This window comes from Pseudoliparis swirei, chromosome 4 (assembly GCF_029220125.1).
Source record: "Pseudoliparis swirei isolate HS2019 ecotype Mariana Trench chromosome 4, NWPU_hadal_v1, whole genome shotgun sequence".
Lineage (NCBI taxonomy): Eukaryota > Metazoa > Chordata > Actinopteri > Perciformes > Liparidae > Pseudoliparis > Pseudoliparis swirei.
The window spans coordinates 7,974,746-7,989,565 of NC_079391.1; the positions used below are offsets into that span (position 1 = coordinate 7,974,746).

At 43.5% G+C, this 14,820-nt stretch overlaps 1 protein-coding gene across 6 annotated transcripts in view; it reads right to left on the reverse strand.

The window, feature by feature from the left end:
• The window catches only part of ush2a (Usher syndrome 2A (autosomal recessive, mild)), a 222,984-nt gene that overhangs the window by 163,948 nt on the left and 44,216 nt on the right, over positions 1–14,820 (reverse strand). For all 6 annotated transcript variants that reach the window (XR_008831481.1, XM_056413166.1, XM_056413164.1 and 3 more), the window contains exons 14-22: positions 14,460–14,590; positions 13,558–13,762; positions 9,067–9,350; positions 7,627–7,852; positions 7,280–7,417; positions 6,178–6,358; positions 2,725–2,888; positions 1,430–1,588; positions 1,061–1,289 (exon numbers count right to left, since the gene is read on the reverse strand). Coding sequence is in view for 5 of the 6 variants with exons in the window: in XM_056413166.1 (XP_056269141.1) it covers positions 1,061–1,289; positions 1,430–1,588; positions 2,725–2,888; positions 6,178–6,358; positions 7,280–7,417; positions 7,627–7,852; positions 9,067–9,350; positions 13,558–13,762; positions 14,460–14,590 (1,717 nt within the window). In the remaining variant the exon portion in view is untranslated. The remainder of the gene's footprint in view (positions 1–1,060; positions 1,290–1,429; positions 1,589–2,724; positions 2,889–6,177; positions 6,359–7,279; positions 7,418–7,626; positions 7,853–9,066; positions 9,351–13,557; positions 13,763–14,459; positions 14,591–14,820) is intronic.

Sequence of the window (14,820 nt, forward strand, 5' to 3'; positions counted from 1 at the left end):
AAGTTCAGCTCTCATCATAATGCCATCAAGCCATGTGACTCCAGTCAGTGTTATGGCTGTGACTGAACTCTGTCTGTGAGCTTGTAGTTAGTTCATAATCACAGACAGCCAGTCTGAGGCCGTCTGTCAGCTGTCTGTCAGTAATCCAGCTCCTGGTCTTTGATTTGGTGATTTTCTCAACTCCACTGACGAGTTTTTCGGGGCGAAATTGGTATTCATGAACGTTTTCTCATCTGGGACTGGTTCTGAACTCAGACCGTAGGTGATTACGTTCACATCAGCTCTACAGACATCCTCAGATATAAATAATTTTCATAATAATAAAATATGAGAATCACCATTTGTGACTCCTGCATCTGTCCCTTTTCAAATAATAGAATAAATGCAATTGCAATCACTTTCAAGTAAACCAGATTGCTCGATCAGACAAGAAAAAAAAGCTCAATGTTGAGCTTTTGTTTTGAAGGACAACAGCAGAAAAGCCCAACTCACGGAGGTAAGACCTGGCAAGTCGCCAAGAATCTCGGCTGTCGCGCATGCGCAGGCGTAATCTGTTAATGCCTTAACGTAAACATTTACACGAAGGTACAGGCATTTCAACATGTATTTATTGATGACTTAGTTTTATGTCAGTGTACTTTGAGCTTGTGTAATATGTGAAGTTATCAATAAAGGTCTTTCTGCATTTCCCCTGCGCCGACACCTGTAGTGGTACGTTCCCCTCTTTCGGGGCGCACAGCTGACAACATGGTTGTGTAAGCGAACCCGTTTTCAGGCGTTCATGAATCAGGCGGAGATCTTTTCTGACCTCAATCTTCCAGTCAGAAAGAAAACATTTCAGAAGACACCTCAGAAAATGTTCGAAAACAAGGAACAATGTGTTTCTGAATTTATTTTCATTTTATTTTGGAGATCGACAGGGAACGTCTCCGAGATCGACCGGTCGATCGCGATCGACGGGTTGGCGACCACTGATGTAGGGCAACTGAACACTGTTTCTCACTTTGACGGCCTACATGTTGGAGTACATATGCATCATAATTCTGCTCTTCAAACGTACCTTTCCACTGGGCCTGTGTCATTTCGTGGCGTGCTCCAGTTAAAGCTAGCAGTGGTTGGACCGGGTCGTCCAACAAGGTTTAAATGGAGCTGTTCTACTTCTGGCGGTGCGCCCAAAGTTTGGTACGAGGCGGATGCACTTATGGTCTCACCGGCCACATTAGCCGTCACGAGCCAGTACGAGTAGTTTGTAAAGGGAAACAAAACAGCGTCTTCAAACGATTCAGGGGCTGGAGGGAAAAAAACAAGGAAAAGTAGGATGGAGATTGGAGAGAAGTGGGAAATGAGTTTGGAAAACAATGTGTGTTTCATGTGTATTTTGAAATATAGAAAGAGATTAAAGTATTTTTGAACCTTAGAGGATACCTACTGAAAGGATAGTGACTCTGGACGCTGTGCACCGACTGTCCATCCCTGACCAGAGTGTAGTTGAGTCTGTTTGAGTTCGGGGAGTCAGGCGGATGCCAAGAGAGACGAATGGAGGAAAAACTCAGAGCAACACCTCCTGGTGCAGGTTGCTGGGAGGGTGCTGCACAGACAGAAACTAGAATGGGCACTCGGTAGAGCGCATACCTTCGCATATCACAAGATTGGGCATTGAATTATGAACATGTTGGCATTAGTTGCATGCCAATTGGACACAAATGTATCGTGCTATGGTAAAAAAAAATAGTTTGACCTTTCCATGACGTTGACCTTGACCTTTGACCCGATTGATCCCAAAATCTAATCAACTGGTCCCCGGATAATAACCAATCATCCCACCAAATTTCATGCGATTCAAGAACATTTTGACCTGTTCATGACCTTTGACCTTGACCTTTGACCCAATCGATCCCAAAATCTAATCAACTGGTCCCTGGATAATAAACAATCATCCCACCAAATTTCATGCGATTCAAGAACATTTTGACCTGTTCATGACCTTGACCTTTGACCTGACCCAATCGATCCCAAAAATCTAATCAACTGGTCCCTATAAAAAACAATCATCCCACCAAATTTCATGCGATTCGGTTCAATACTTTTTGAGTTCTGCGAAAGATTTTGACCTGTTCATGACCTTTGACCTTTGACCCGATCGATCCCAAAATCTCATCAACTGGTCCCCGGATGATAAACAATCATCCCACCAAATTTCATGCGATTCGGTTCAATACTTTTTGAGTTTTGCGAATAACACGCATACAAATAAATAAATAAATACACGGCGATCAAAACATAACCTTCCGGCATTTTCAATGCAAAGGTAATAATAGAAGAGATGACCAACGATAGATAAAGACTAAACAGATTTAATTTAGTCATTTTACAAGAGCAAACGGTTTATAATTACAGCATGTTGCGTTTTTTGTATACATGTCTTACCGGTGAAGTAGACAGCATAGAATTAGTGTTTACACCATTGTAAATCTCTGCTGATACTTTAAGGAGTTGTTCAACAATTCACCTGAGCTCTTTCTTGCCAAGAGTTAGATGAGAAGATTGATTAAACTGTTGTGTGTGTATGATAAATATGAAGCTGTAGTCAGCGGCTATAATTTACAGTAGCTTAGAGAAAAGATTGGAAGTCGGGGAGGAAACAGTTAGTCTTTAAGTCAGTGTGTGTGGATTTGCTATCGTGCGTGTGTGTGTGTGTGTGTGCAGTTAGCATGTAAAACAGACCTTTACTGCAGCCAAAGTGGCTCTCGGGGTCGAAGTGACTGGCTCCAGGTTGACATGTATCACACTTGTCTCCAGTCACCAGCAGCTTACACACACACACCCCGGAGTCTGGATGACATGAACCGTCGACACTTCCCATCGGGTCACATGCACACGGTTGGCATCTGGTCAAGGGAAAGAAAAATGACGATTATGAAGACGTTTAGTCCAGTTCAAAATCATTCCTTTATCGCTAAAACTAGCCGGTAGAAAACAACATCAAAAAGGCTGAGACACCGGTTTGATCAGAAATTGTACTTTGAATATCTTAAGAGTACACATATAGACGTGTTTGTGTATGTGTGTGCAGTTGTAGTAGTAGTAAATCAATCACACCACAGATAATGTCATTGACATACTGTTTGATTGCGTAGTTGTACGATTAAATTAAACATAATAGAGTAAATGATGTTGTTTGAGTGCCGATTGTAGGCCAAAAATAGAGAAAGAAAATGCATTTTATAATGTATCTGCAGCTCAAAGTTCAAACTGGTTATGTGTGTGTGGAAGGTGTCGGGTTTTCACCTTAACACTGTGAGGGAGACCCTCACTACCACCTATCCCACCACAATCATGCCCGAGCTGTGAAACTAACTTCACAGAAAATGATTTCCCCCTCAGAGTTTTTGTGTGTGTGTGTGTGTGTGTGTGTGTGTGTGTGTGTGTGTGTGTGTCTGATAGTGTATGTGTCTGGGTCACCAGTGTGGTGTTACCCTCACTGGGGCCGGGCAGCGGGTGATCATCCGGCCAGCCACCTCACACCTTTACACACAGTCACATGCACACATGCACACACACCCACACACACATACCCACACCCCCCCACACACACACACGGTCACTTGTGCTTGTTGGGAGATGCTTGGCTCATACACACACACCAAACTGACATAGTGAGTAACACTGTATAAACCGTATTACTGTGTCACACACACACACGCACACGCACACACACCATGTGTTTTTCTTTCTCAAACTAACTCTGCTTGCATGCTCTCTCTCTCTCTCTCTCTCACACACACACACCGCCTCACCTCCTTTATTGCTGTGTGAAAAGCCACAGCCTCTTAACGAGCCGCAAATTTGTCCTGTCAACTGGTGCTCAAACACACGCACACACACACACACACACACACACACTCACACTCAAAAACACACAAATGCCTGGTGACTCGACCTTCACTCCATTCCCAAGGAGATCGAAAAACACCACCGTCACACCCGTTCCCTCCTTTTTCATCAGCTTCAATGTACAATGTGTGTGTGAAATAGAGAGTGATGTGTGTGTATTAAGTGAGACACAGCATGCTTACACACACGGACACTTGTCCGTGATATGCAGGTAAGTTGTGTGTGTAACTCAACATAACACTGTCACAATGCTATTGAGTCGTGGAGTAACTTTAAGAGACATTCAAAGATGTCTAGGTGGCAAAAGAAGAAATTGTAAATTACCGTAGATTATAGAGTATTAGAATATTACATATGTAATCCCTTGTAATACAATGATGTGTGTAAGTGAATGTGTGTATGTTCCAATATCTAATCCCTGCAGACAGACTTATCATCATATTTCCCTGTGATGAAGTTAACGGTGGTCAGCAATTCTCTGACCTGGTTCTCCATGGATACACATAGAGACACAGTACTACAACACCAGCCAGCTGCTCACACATCCATGTGTGTGTGTGTGTGTGTGTGTGTAAATCCATTTGTGTAAAGCCTTTTGATTGAAGGGGATGAATAAATTACTTGATGATATTTAGATGAAGTAATCCTTATTATGGAGCGTCTCTGGGCACGACTACAGCATTCAGTAGTTATAACCCCAAGACTGTATTGGTCGTTTATCCAGCGCAATGAAATGAAAAGTATTAAGTGAGAAGAGAAAGGAAGAAAAAGAGAGAGTTATGCATGATCTTGTATTATATTTTGTGAGTTATTGTCAATTCATGGCATTCTCAAATGTTTTTCATATTTTGGCTCTTCTCTTTTTAAAGTACGTCTTTCGAGTTTTGTTTGTCAACAGCAAGAAGATATGTTTTAAATTTGAGGTAAAACAAAAAAATGTAATTGTAATGATTGGATTATTACATGTGTGGGCTCAATAAATACGATTGGTCCAATGATCCCAAAAAAGACAATACGAAACCTGGGTTGATATTTGTTTTTTGTATCAGTACTCACGATCAGGAAAAATCCCATATTTACTTTGTTCAAGTTTATTAAACATTACCTCAATTTCAAAATCTTTCACTGATGGCATGTCTCTAATTATTACATATGTTTCATATTTCCACAAGGCACAACATTATCCCTTATATAGTGGAGGTGTTAACAATGCTAACGATAAACAATCTGCCACACGCCTCCAACTTGTAATCAAGTGATGTTAAAATTCAGCAAACAGAGATAACATATCTATGTTTGCTGAATTTTAACCTTTATCTAAGATAAGAGCAGATCTGAAAGGTTAAGAACCGGCATCTGGAGTTGAGTTCTCTTGTTTGTTTTTCTGAACAAAAAATTAAGAGAAAATATGAGAGAAAGTTGCCGCATGAAGCCCAACAAGTGCCTTGTTAGATCTTTGCCTCTAACCATCTGTTCCTACCATCTTTTTTCGATTTATCTTTATCACTGTGACGATATTCCCACTTAAGGACAACCCATCCATATTCTTCCTCTCATATTTTATTCATTCCACATTTTTCTTCCCTGTGCCTCTTTGTAAAGTAAACTCTTTATTGTTTTGTCCCCCTCCATCTTCCCATCCCTCTCTGCTGTGAGGAGATCTCAGCCACAGCCTGAACACAGGGGAATACGGCTATCAGGCAAGGTCAGCTAACAAACACACACACACACACACACACACACACACACACACACACACACACACACACACACACACACACACACACACACACACACACACACACACACACACACACACACACACACACACACACACACACACACACACACACACACACACACACACACACACACACACACACACACACACACAAACAGTTTGTGGTTCATCTATCTGCTATGACACCCTGTTGAGCGGAACGTAAGTAAGTGTGTGTGCGCTCGCGTACCAGCACGGCACAAGATGTAATACGTACAGTTAAATGTGTCTGTGCTTGTTTTAAGTTGTGTGTGCCACTGTGTGTGTGAGATAGCCTGCAGGTAGAGACGTGAGCGGTAAAGGTCAAAGCACCTCTTAACTCATGTAAGTCATACGTCTATCCAGCTAATCTGTAAACTTACAGAGACTGCACCTGCTGGTGTGTGTGCTCGGAGGTGTGTATATGTACTGTATGTTCAGGGGGTGCAGTTATTGGATAAAAGCCTCACAGGATGTACAACCAGCAGACGTGGTGTTCATCCGTGTCGTGTGATTGACTTCACCTGCCCACGCCCGGGTTGAATCCGTAGAACATCTCAGGACACTGGTCGCAGCGCCGGCCGCCCACTGAGGGATGGGCACACACACAGCGTCCGGTCTGGCTCTCGCAACCACGCTGTGACGCTCCCATTGGATGGCAGTCGCACTCTGCACACACACTCTGATCTGGAGAGAGGTAAAAGCCTGGACGGAGACAACGTAACGTACAACATTACAATCTGATTGCTCGTCTGTCATTTTATTCATCGTCTCCAAGTATAGTTTTTGTTTCTTCTTCTTTTCCTCCATCCTTTAATATTGCCTTTATTTTTGTACCTCGTATGCATTGTAAAAAATATGGACAAGCCATTATATATGTTGCATATTTTAATAGTGCCTAATGTGTTGGTACAATTTTGCCATTTTACGTCCCTCCGAATAAAAATTAAGGGGTGTTGTCTGCCATTTAATTGTAATAAAATATAACACAAAGCCGATAAGTGTGGCTGAGGTTAAATTAAGCACTCCGGGTACTAACGTATAAATCCATTCAGTTTATTTGTCTCAAATCAGATATTCTATTTAGCCACTTCTACAGGGAATTAGCAGTTTAGGAAATCGGATGGGGCAATTTCAAGAAGGATGCAACTTGCAAAATTCATTAAATTTATGGAATAACAAATGCTGGAAAGTTTCTCTATGTAACCTCAAAGTACTGAATATTGCCTTTATTTTATTAAAATTAAGATTTTCCTGCATCCTGTTACTCTTTTTACCTTCTTCCCATCCATACACAACTTGTGTTACAGTAAACCTGACTATGCTGTTGGTCCTTGACTGAACACACACACACACACACACACACACATTCATGAGGTCATGCACGCACAAAAATCAAAGTGAGAAGAAGCTTTCTCCTCTATGGCGCTGTTGTTGAGACCTGGCACAAGCAGAACAATCATGGAGTGGGGATCTGGCAGCAGGCATAAGCCGCGCACGCACACACACAAACACACACACACTAAAAGTTTGGAGGACCAACCATTGTACTTTTTTGGTAGTCTGACAATACAATCACTCTTTAAATGTCTCCATCCATCCATCTATTACTCTGAACACACTCACCAGGCCGGCAGCTGCTGCAGTCCTTTCCAGAGCGCGTAGGGACACAGACACACTGCCCTGTGCTGCTGTCACACACCGACCCCGCCACTGTTCCTCTGAACTCACAAATACAAGGCAGGCAGCCCCGGGACGACCCCTCTGACAGGACACAAAACAACGTCATCAGAAAGCAGAATAGAGCAACTAAGCCGTCACTACTTCACAACACAAAAGCATTTTATTTCAATGACAGTAACCGCGCTGCATCTCAACTAACCCTGCTAGTCAAGAGTCATTTGGCAACATTTCTAGACAGTGTTGACCTCAACTGAAAGACGGGCGCTAAACGTGGATGTGACTTCTCTTACTCTGGATGTTTGAGCTCCGGTTGTAGTAGTTTTGGGCACAGTTGGTACACTGTGCTCCCTCCACCCCTTCTCTGCATGGGCATTGTCCGGTCCACACGTCGCACACACCCTCCGGCACGGTGCCGTGGGTGTCGCACGTACACGGCAGACAGCCCAGGGAGTTCCGCTGCTCCAGGGTGTGGTAACCGTGACGACAGGAGTCACAGTCACGGCCTTCCACGTGTTCCTGAAAAAGAAAGGGACGACATAAAGAGGTTTGTGTAGTGTAAGGAACGATTGACCCCGATGCCGCCTAGATGAGAATCTCCATTGAGGTATTGAACCGGAGAGTCACTTAGTAAATGTTGACCGCCTGACCGTGTTTAATACAACCTGGTTATGGATTTACAAAGTCAGGCAGCTGTGTGGATCAAACATGGCGGTGGATAATTCAGATGATGGCAAATTAATTTAAACTAGATGAGTGAGGAAAGCTTTATCACATAGAGGGGTATTTAGGGGGCTTTAGGTTTAGATTGAACGGTAAAAAGCTTCATCTGTAGTGTACGTACTACAATTATGATCAGTTTTTATCCTGCTCCAATAACCAATAATATTACAGGGTGTGGTGCGGCAAAGCTCAGGCGCAGAGAAAATAGGTCCAGGAAAGTGAAACAAAAAACCCTCTTTACTGAGGAAAATGTTGAACATGGAACTGAGGTAGAAGGCGAACACACGCAAGAGACTAATGCTGCGTTCACACCAAAAGCTCTTTACTCGCGTGAGTTTACTCGCTTGACCATTTGCGGCTATTCGCGGTATTTACGCCTTAGAGGGGCGGGGCTTATCTCCGTGGCTTTACTCCGTGGAAACCGTTATCATTTCCACCATCCACCGCGGAAGAACTAACCACTAGTTCTGCTTTATAATTGTTGTGGACATCCCACAATAAATATTTCAACTTGAAGCGAATGAGGCGAAAATTATCCTCAATCGCAACCATTGAGATCTACTCGTGTGAAAAATTTGCAACACTTTTGGTTTGAACGCAGCATGACGACAACAATCTGGCAGGGGACAAGGGAAAGAATGTGAGTAAATATATATATATAAGGGGGGAACCACAGGTGTCGGGCATGAGCAATTAGGGAGGCGGAGGAGTGGCTGAGGGCAGGTGAAGGCAATCAACAATCAACAAACAGAACTAACAGGGTGTTGCAAATAACACATTTCTAAACTAGGTGGCTTCTACTTTTTTTGGTATCTTAAAATAATATAAAGTTTGTTGTTGTTTTTAAAATGTTTAGAACAGCTTATGAGTCGTTCTGCTTTTAGCCCTGCAAATTCATATTTTATCAGAATATTTTATTGCAAGCTGAAGAGGAGAGCCTGTCTTTACATTTCTAATAATGGCAAAGTTCTCCATGGTTGTAATAATACAATGTATACTTGTTAACTTGCCTTACACACACACTGTCCTGTGTGAGGATCACAGTCTCTCCCCGGTACGGTCCCTTCTTGTGAGCAGTTGCAGGGGCCACAGGATCCCTCCAATCTCAACCCATACGAACCCCTGCCACAAGAGTCACAGCGCTGCCCCCCCACCCCGGGCTTGCACTCACACCGCCCCCCCTCGGGCTCACAAAATGGGCTGAGGGAACCGAGGGGGTCACAGTCACATGGGACGCAGCCGTCTGGGTGGGACAGGTTCCAATAACCAAACTCACAGCGGTCGCAAGGAAGACCTGGAAGGAAAGCGTGAGACGGGGAGAGAGAGAGAGAGAGAGAGAGAGAGAGCATTTACAGAACTGTGTAGGAGAGGACAGAATTGGACCTTCTGGGAGAACCAGACAGGATGTAGAAATAAAAAAAGTCAATTGATGCTTGTTTGTTCACCAACCTCTCTGTTTGCAGGGCTGTGTGTGTGTGTGTGTGTGTGTGTGTGTGTGTGTGTGTGAGTAAGAGAGAGCGAGAAATGGTGGGCGAGTGTATAAAACTGCCATCATTAGGGCCAGGCCCTCTACATATGATGGATCACTCACCTAAGGCCAAACACTTAATTTCACTGAGCGAGAAAATAAATAAATTAAGGAACTACAAGAAAAGGACGGAGGGGGGAAAAAAAAGAGGAAACGGGGAGATGGAGAGAGGAATATAAAAATAATACTGAATTACCATCGAGTGTAAAAAGGAAGAAAAGGTGAGTTAAGTTGGCTTTCATAGCACTTTGTAACTTCTGCTTGTTGCCAAATTATAGAGAAAAAGATATATACATCAAGCATTTTCAAAAGGTTTAGTCTTGTAAAATATAGAAGATTCAAAAGATTATCAGAATGAAGAAATGCAACTTGTGAAAGCCTTCCATAACCTTACTCAACGTCATCAATGCCAGAAGAATGTGAAATTAACCGTTTCTGCTCTTCTATGTTGGTTCCGTTTATAATGATTGTGTAATAACAAAACACCCAAACTGATCACACTGTGGGAGGTTTGCGGCGCTGGGCTGTGCGGCTAGTTAAACTGTGATGTGCGGTGTGAGCGAGCGGGGCTTATTTGAATACGCCATAAGTATTCCATGACAGGCAATCTGTCCCTAAATGGATGCCTGGGGGCAACGCAGTCACCGCGGCCGTTTATGAGGGAGCGTGTGTTCGTAGGTGGGTGTGTGGAAAATGTGTGCGCACATACATCCACGAGAGCATATCTGTACATCTGTGTTAGTGCGCGCGCGTGTGCATGTCTGTGCGTGTGCGTCCTACTCGGTGTGCGGCAGAGACTCGGCATTTCCCCTGGTCTGCCCACTTTAATGATTTTATAGATATGAATGTATTCCTCTCCACAGATCATATTTCATAATAGTAGCAGTGAAGATATGTCTGCGTGTGCATGTGTGTGTGTGTGTGTGTGTGTGTGCTGGTGGTAAATATGCAGGCTGACAGAATAATGCTTACAAGCCTAACAAGGCTGTGATGTATTGTACTTTGTGATTTTCACCCCGATAAAGCTAAACAGTGTCTCAGGAATCCCTTACAAATTATTATTGTTTTATATATATATTTTTAGACAATGAGCTAAACAAGTCTGGTGACATTCAAACACGAGGTCCAACAAACACAACAATGGAAACAACTGAGAGGAGAAGAAAAAGAAAAAAAAGACAAGAAAACAAGGAAAGAAAAGTGAGAAGACAGAATGTGTTCGAAGATATTGGGTCAGGACAGAAATGAGGTCATTTGTTTTGGGGCGTGCGCCCGTGCACGCTTCCATACGAGTGTGTGTTTTCGGGACGCGGCCCAACTCTGTTACCAGTCGCCAGCTGGTTAACAGGCTCATGCATCACCATTTCAAACACTATTATGTACACACTGCACTCTGGCACCTTGTTATGAATGTGTGTGTGTGTGCATGCGTGTATCTTGGTCTGTGTGCGCACACGTTTCTATTGCGTCCGTCTGTAACGTGCCTGCCATTGCTCGACTCAAAGTATCAGCTTGGCGGTAATAAATTGCCATAATCAAATCTCATTTCTGAAAAATACCTGCGGGAGCAACCAAACAAACAAGGACAGGGAAAAATGAAAGTGGGTCTTGTAAGATGGAGTGTGAAAAATACACGAAGGCTGCAGCCGTTAGTTTTAATCAACTTGGCATTGAATTAGAGAATTTAATACCAGCTTAGTCCTTCATGGTACGCACGCACGCACACACACACACACACACAAACACACACACGCATGCACACAATCTCACACACACAAACACAATCACACAAACACACGCACAATTACACACACGCACACGAACACACACAATCACACAATCAAACACACACAATCACACACACAAACAATCACAAACACGCACACAAACACACATAATCACATACACACAATCACACAACACACATCACACAAAACACAACACACACACACACACACACACACACACAACACATACATGCACACACAACACACCCACACACATACACACACACACAAACACAATCACACATCACACAACACACACACACACAAACAATCACAAACACGCACACACACAATGACACACACACACACAATCACACACACAATTACACACGCCCACAGCACACACACACACACATACAACCACACACATGCACACAATCACACACACACACACACACACATTCATACACACGCAAAGAAACTCTCCCAATTGTACAATACATACAATTCTGCACAGACGAAGTCGATGAACACACGGCCACATCCAGCCTCTCTCTCACTCTCGCGTACACAAAAACATAAACAGACACTCTTGTGCACATTTACAAGTTCACAGGCACATTCTCACACTCACACGCACAACCACGGGCCCTAGATGGTGAGGCTTAGCAATGAGCGCGATGCGTTGAGTGGAGCAGCGCCGGCTGGTTTTGCATTTCATACGAGCCGGCTCTTCAAAGACACACAGGGGAGAGAGTGAAACTGTTTATCACAAAGAGAAGCACCCCCGGCAGAAAAGCCTGTTTATTTTGGCTGGGAAAACACTTTGGGAAATGGTTGTATGTGTGTTTTGGTCTGTGTGTGTGCATATGCTTGGTGTGGTGTGTGTGTGTGCACCCGGTATGTCCACTGTTACTTGTGTGTGCACCCTGTTGGGCCTTCACCATGTGGCTGGAACAAAGGGATGTTGGGCCTACATGGCAGTGCGGCTGCCTCATTGGGTTAAATCATACCAAATCCCACCAGATGTTAAACCTCACCTATAGGTGTGGTTTAGTGGTCCGAACTCAACACTGAGGTCTCATTGGACGAGGGCCGTAGGCACCTCTGGGCCTTCCTGAGCTATGGCCCTGACTTCACCGGGACTGTAAACATCAGCGGTACCTACAGGTCCATGCCATTCAGTGTGTATGAAAGGGGAGCACCACGTTGATACTTTAAGAAACCTAATAACAGTTCCACATATAAAACTAGAACGGGCACTCGGTAGAGCGCATACCTTCGCATATCACAAGATTGGGCATTGAATTATGAACATTTTGGCATTAGTTGCATGCCAATTGGATAGAAATTGACCGCGCTATGGTAAAAAGAAGATTTTGACCTTTTCATGACCTTGACCTTTGACCCGATCGATCCCAAAATCTAATCAAATGGTCCCCGGATAATAACCAATCATCCCACCAAATTTCATGCGATTTGGTTTAATACTTTTTTTGTTATGCGAGTAACACGCATACAAATAGATAAATACACGGCGATCAAAACATTACCTTCCGCATTTTCAATGCGAAGGTAATAATAGTTTTGGATCTGAAGGAGAAGCGGACATCTTGCCTCATTTTCCACCAACCTTAACCTGCAGAAGGAAGAACCAGAGGATCTTCAAAGGAAGTTGTTTGAATGCTTCTTTTCGGAGTGTTATTCCATGCTGCTGTAACAGTGTGTTTACATCACCGCGAGTAGGGTGGTTAACTGTAACTTTATTAGTTCAAACCAGCGACTGACACATGTGAGTTTACTGCGGCGGTGCGGATCTGCCTTGCTTTGAGTCTTTTTTCTTTTCCTTATTGTTAAAACTAACCCACACACATGAGGATTGTGCTGTTGTGCTCATCTCAGTCGCACGTGGTGTGTCAATGAGGCCTCATTACCCAACAACCCCGATGAGTGGCTGCACCTGTGTATTAATTTGGAGGCCGTGAATGATGAAATAATGGAAATAATACAAAGCACAAATTATCAAAAAAGTATTTAGGGACATTATGTAAAATAAAGTATTTTAGGGAGCAGACATTTTGGAGTTAAGAGGTGTGAAGGGATGATATAGCCCTTAAATTACTCTAATCCTTTCTTCATCTTTATTGAACCCTCACCCACAATCCGTTTGCCTGATTTCAACCTCCAGGCGTGTTACCGTGTCCTCATCAAAATAAAAGCCGAAAACAGACATGTGGATGGTTTACCTGTGACGTGGGGTTTACACTGGCACCGGCCGGTGTCCTGGTCGCAACCGGCAACTCCTGTTGAGGTGCCGATGATGCCGATGTCACTGCAGGTACAGCGGGTGCAGCCATTTGGATTTGAGGCTTGAAGACCAAACCAACCCGGCAGACAGTCGACACACCGCTGACCCGTTACCGCAGCCTTACACTGACACTGGCCTCCTGCCTGGAGGGGAGGTACGGAGGAGGAGAAGAACACAGGTTTCCACATGCATTGAAATGATCAAAATGGGTTTGGGTGGCGTTAGGTTGTAATAGTTTATTTTGATAACATCTGCAGAGGTCTTATGTTTTAAATTAATACATATAGAAAGATATTATAATAGAAACAATTAGGGAGAATATTGATATTGTTATTAATGTATTATGAAGCATAGGGGTAATGTTTACTCTATGCAAATGTAAATGGCAAGAATTAATGTATATTGCATGAGAGTGACTGTATGTTCGTATTATAGATTGACGAGGCCGGTTGAATTCCGTCAAGTGACTTACAATAACAAGGGACTTTTATTGTGAAAGTGACTTTAATGTGGACAATAACAAGACGGGACTCTTATTGTGAAAATACTTGTTTAGCGACTTGACCGGAAGTGACGTTTTGACCGGGGCCAAGGACATTGAGTATAAAACTCCGTGAATTAGAGAAATCGGGTCTCTTCCACAGGTATTCTCGACGCCGGAAGGAGGGCGGAGGAGCCGAAGAAGAGCACGATCGTGAGCCTTGAATGTTTGTTTTACCCTTCCTGCCATTAAATGTTGATAACTTAATTCACGCGCGTCCGGAAGCCTGTTTTCCATCATTTGCGAAGTGCCCAGTTTCAGAACTACTTAACAGTGGTCATCAACATGTTGGTGTGTACCTGGGCGCACTGCGTGCTGCTGTTCACAATCCCAGCTGGGTTGCAGTTGCAAGGCTGACAGAAAGACACCGACGTGGGGTCAGATCCCTCCAGCTCGAAAAATCCACTTCTACACAGCTCGCAATTCTTACCTGAGACAGAAAGCAAGACATTCAGGAGAAAAGGGTAGAAAGCATGCAGGGATGAAGAGATATCAGAGACGAGGTTTAAACCGTATCGTTTCATTGGGAAAGTGGTTTCACAGCATCATGTAAATATGACACGTGATAATATGCCATTACATAACCATCACCCAAAATGACCCCTGTAATCACTTTTAGTGCATTTCACATCAAGACATGAAAAGTAATTTTTTTTTTAA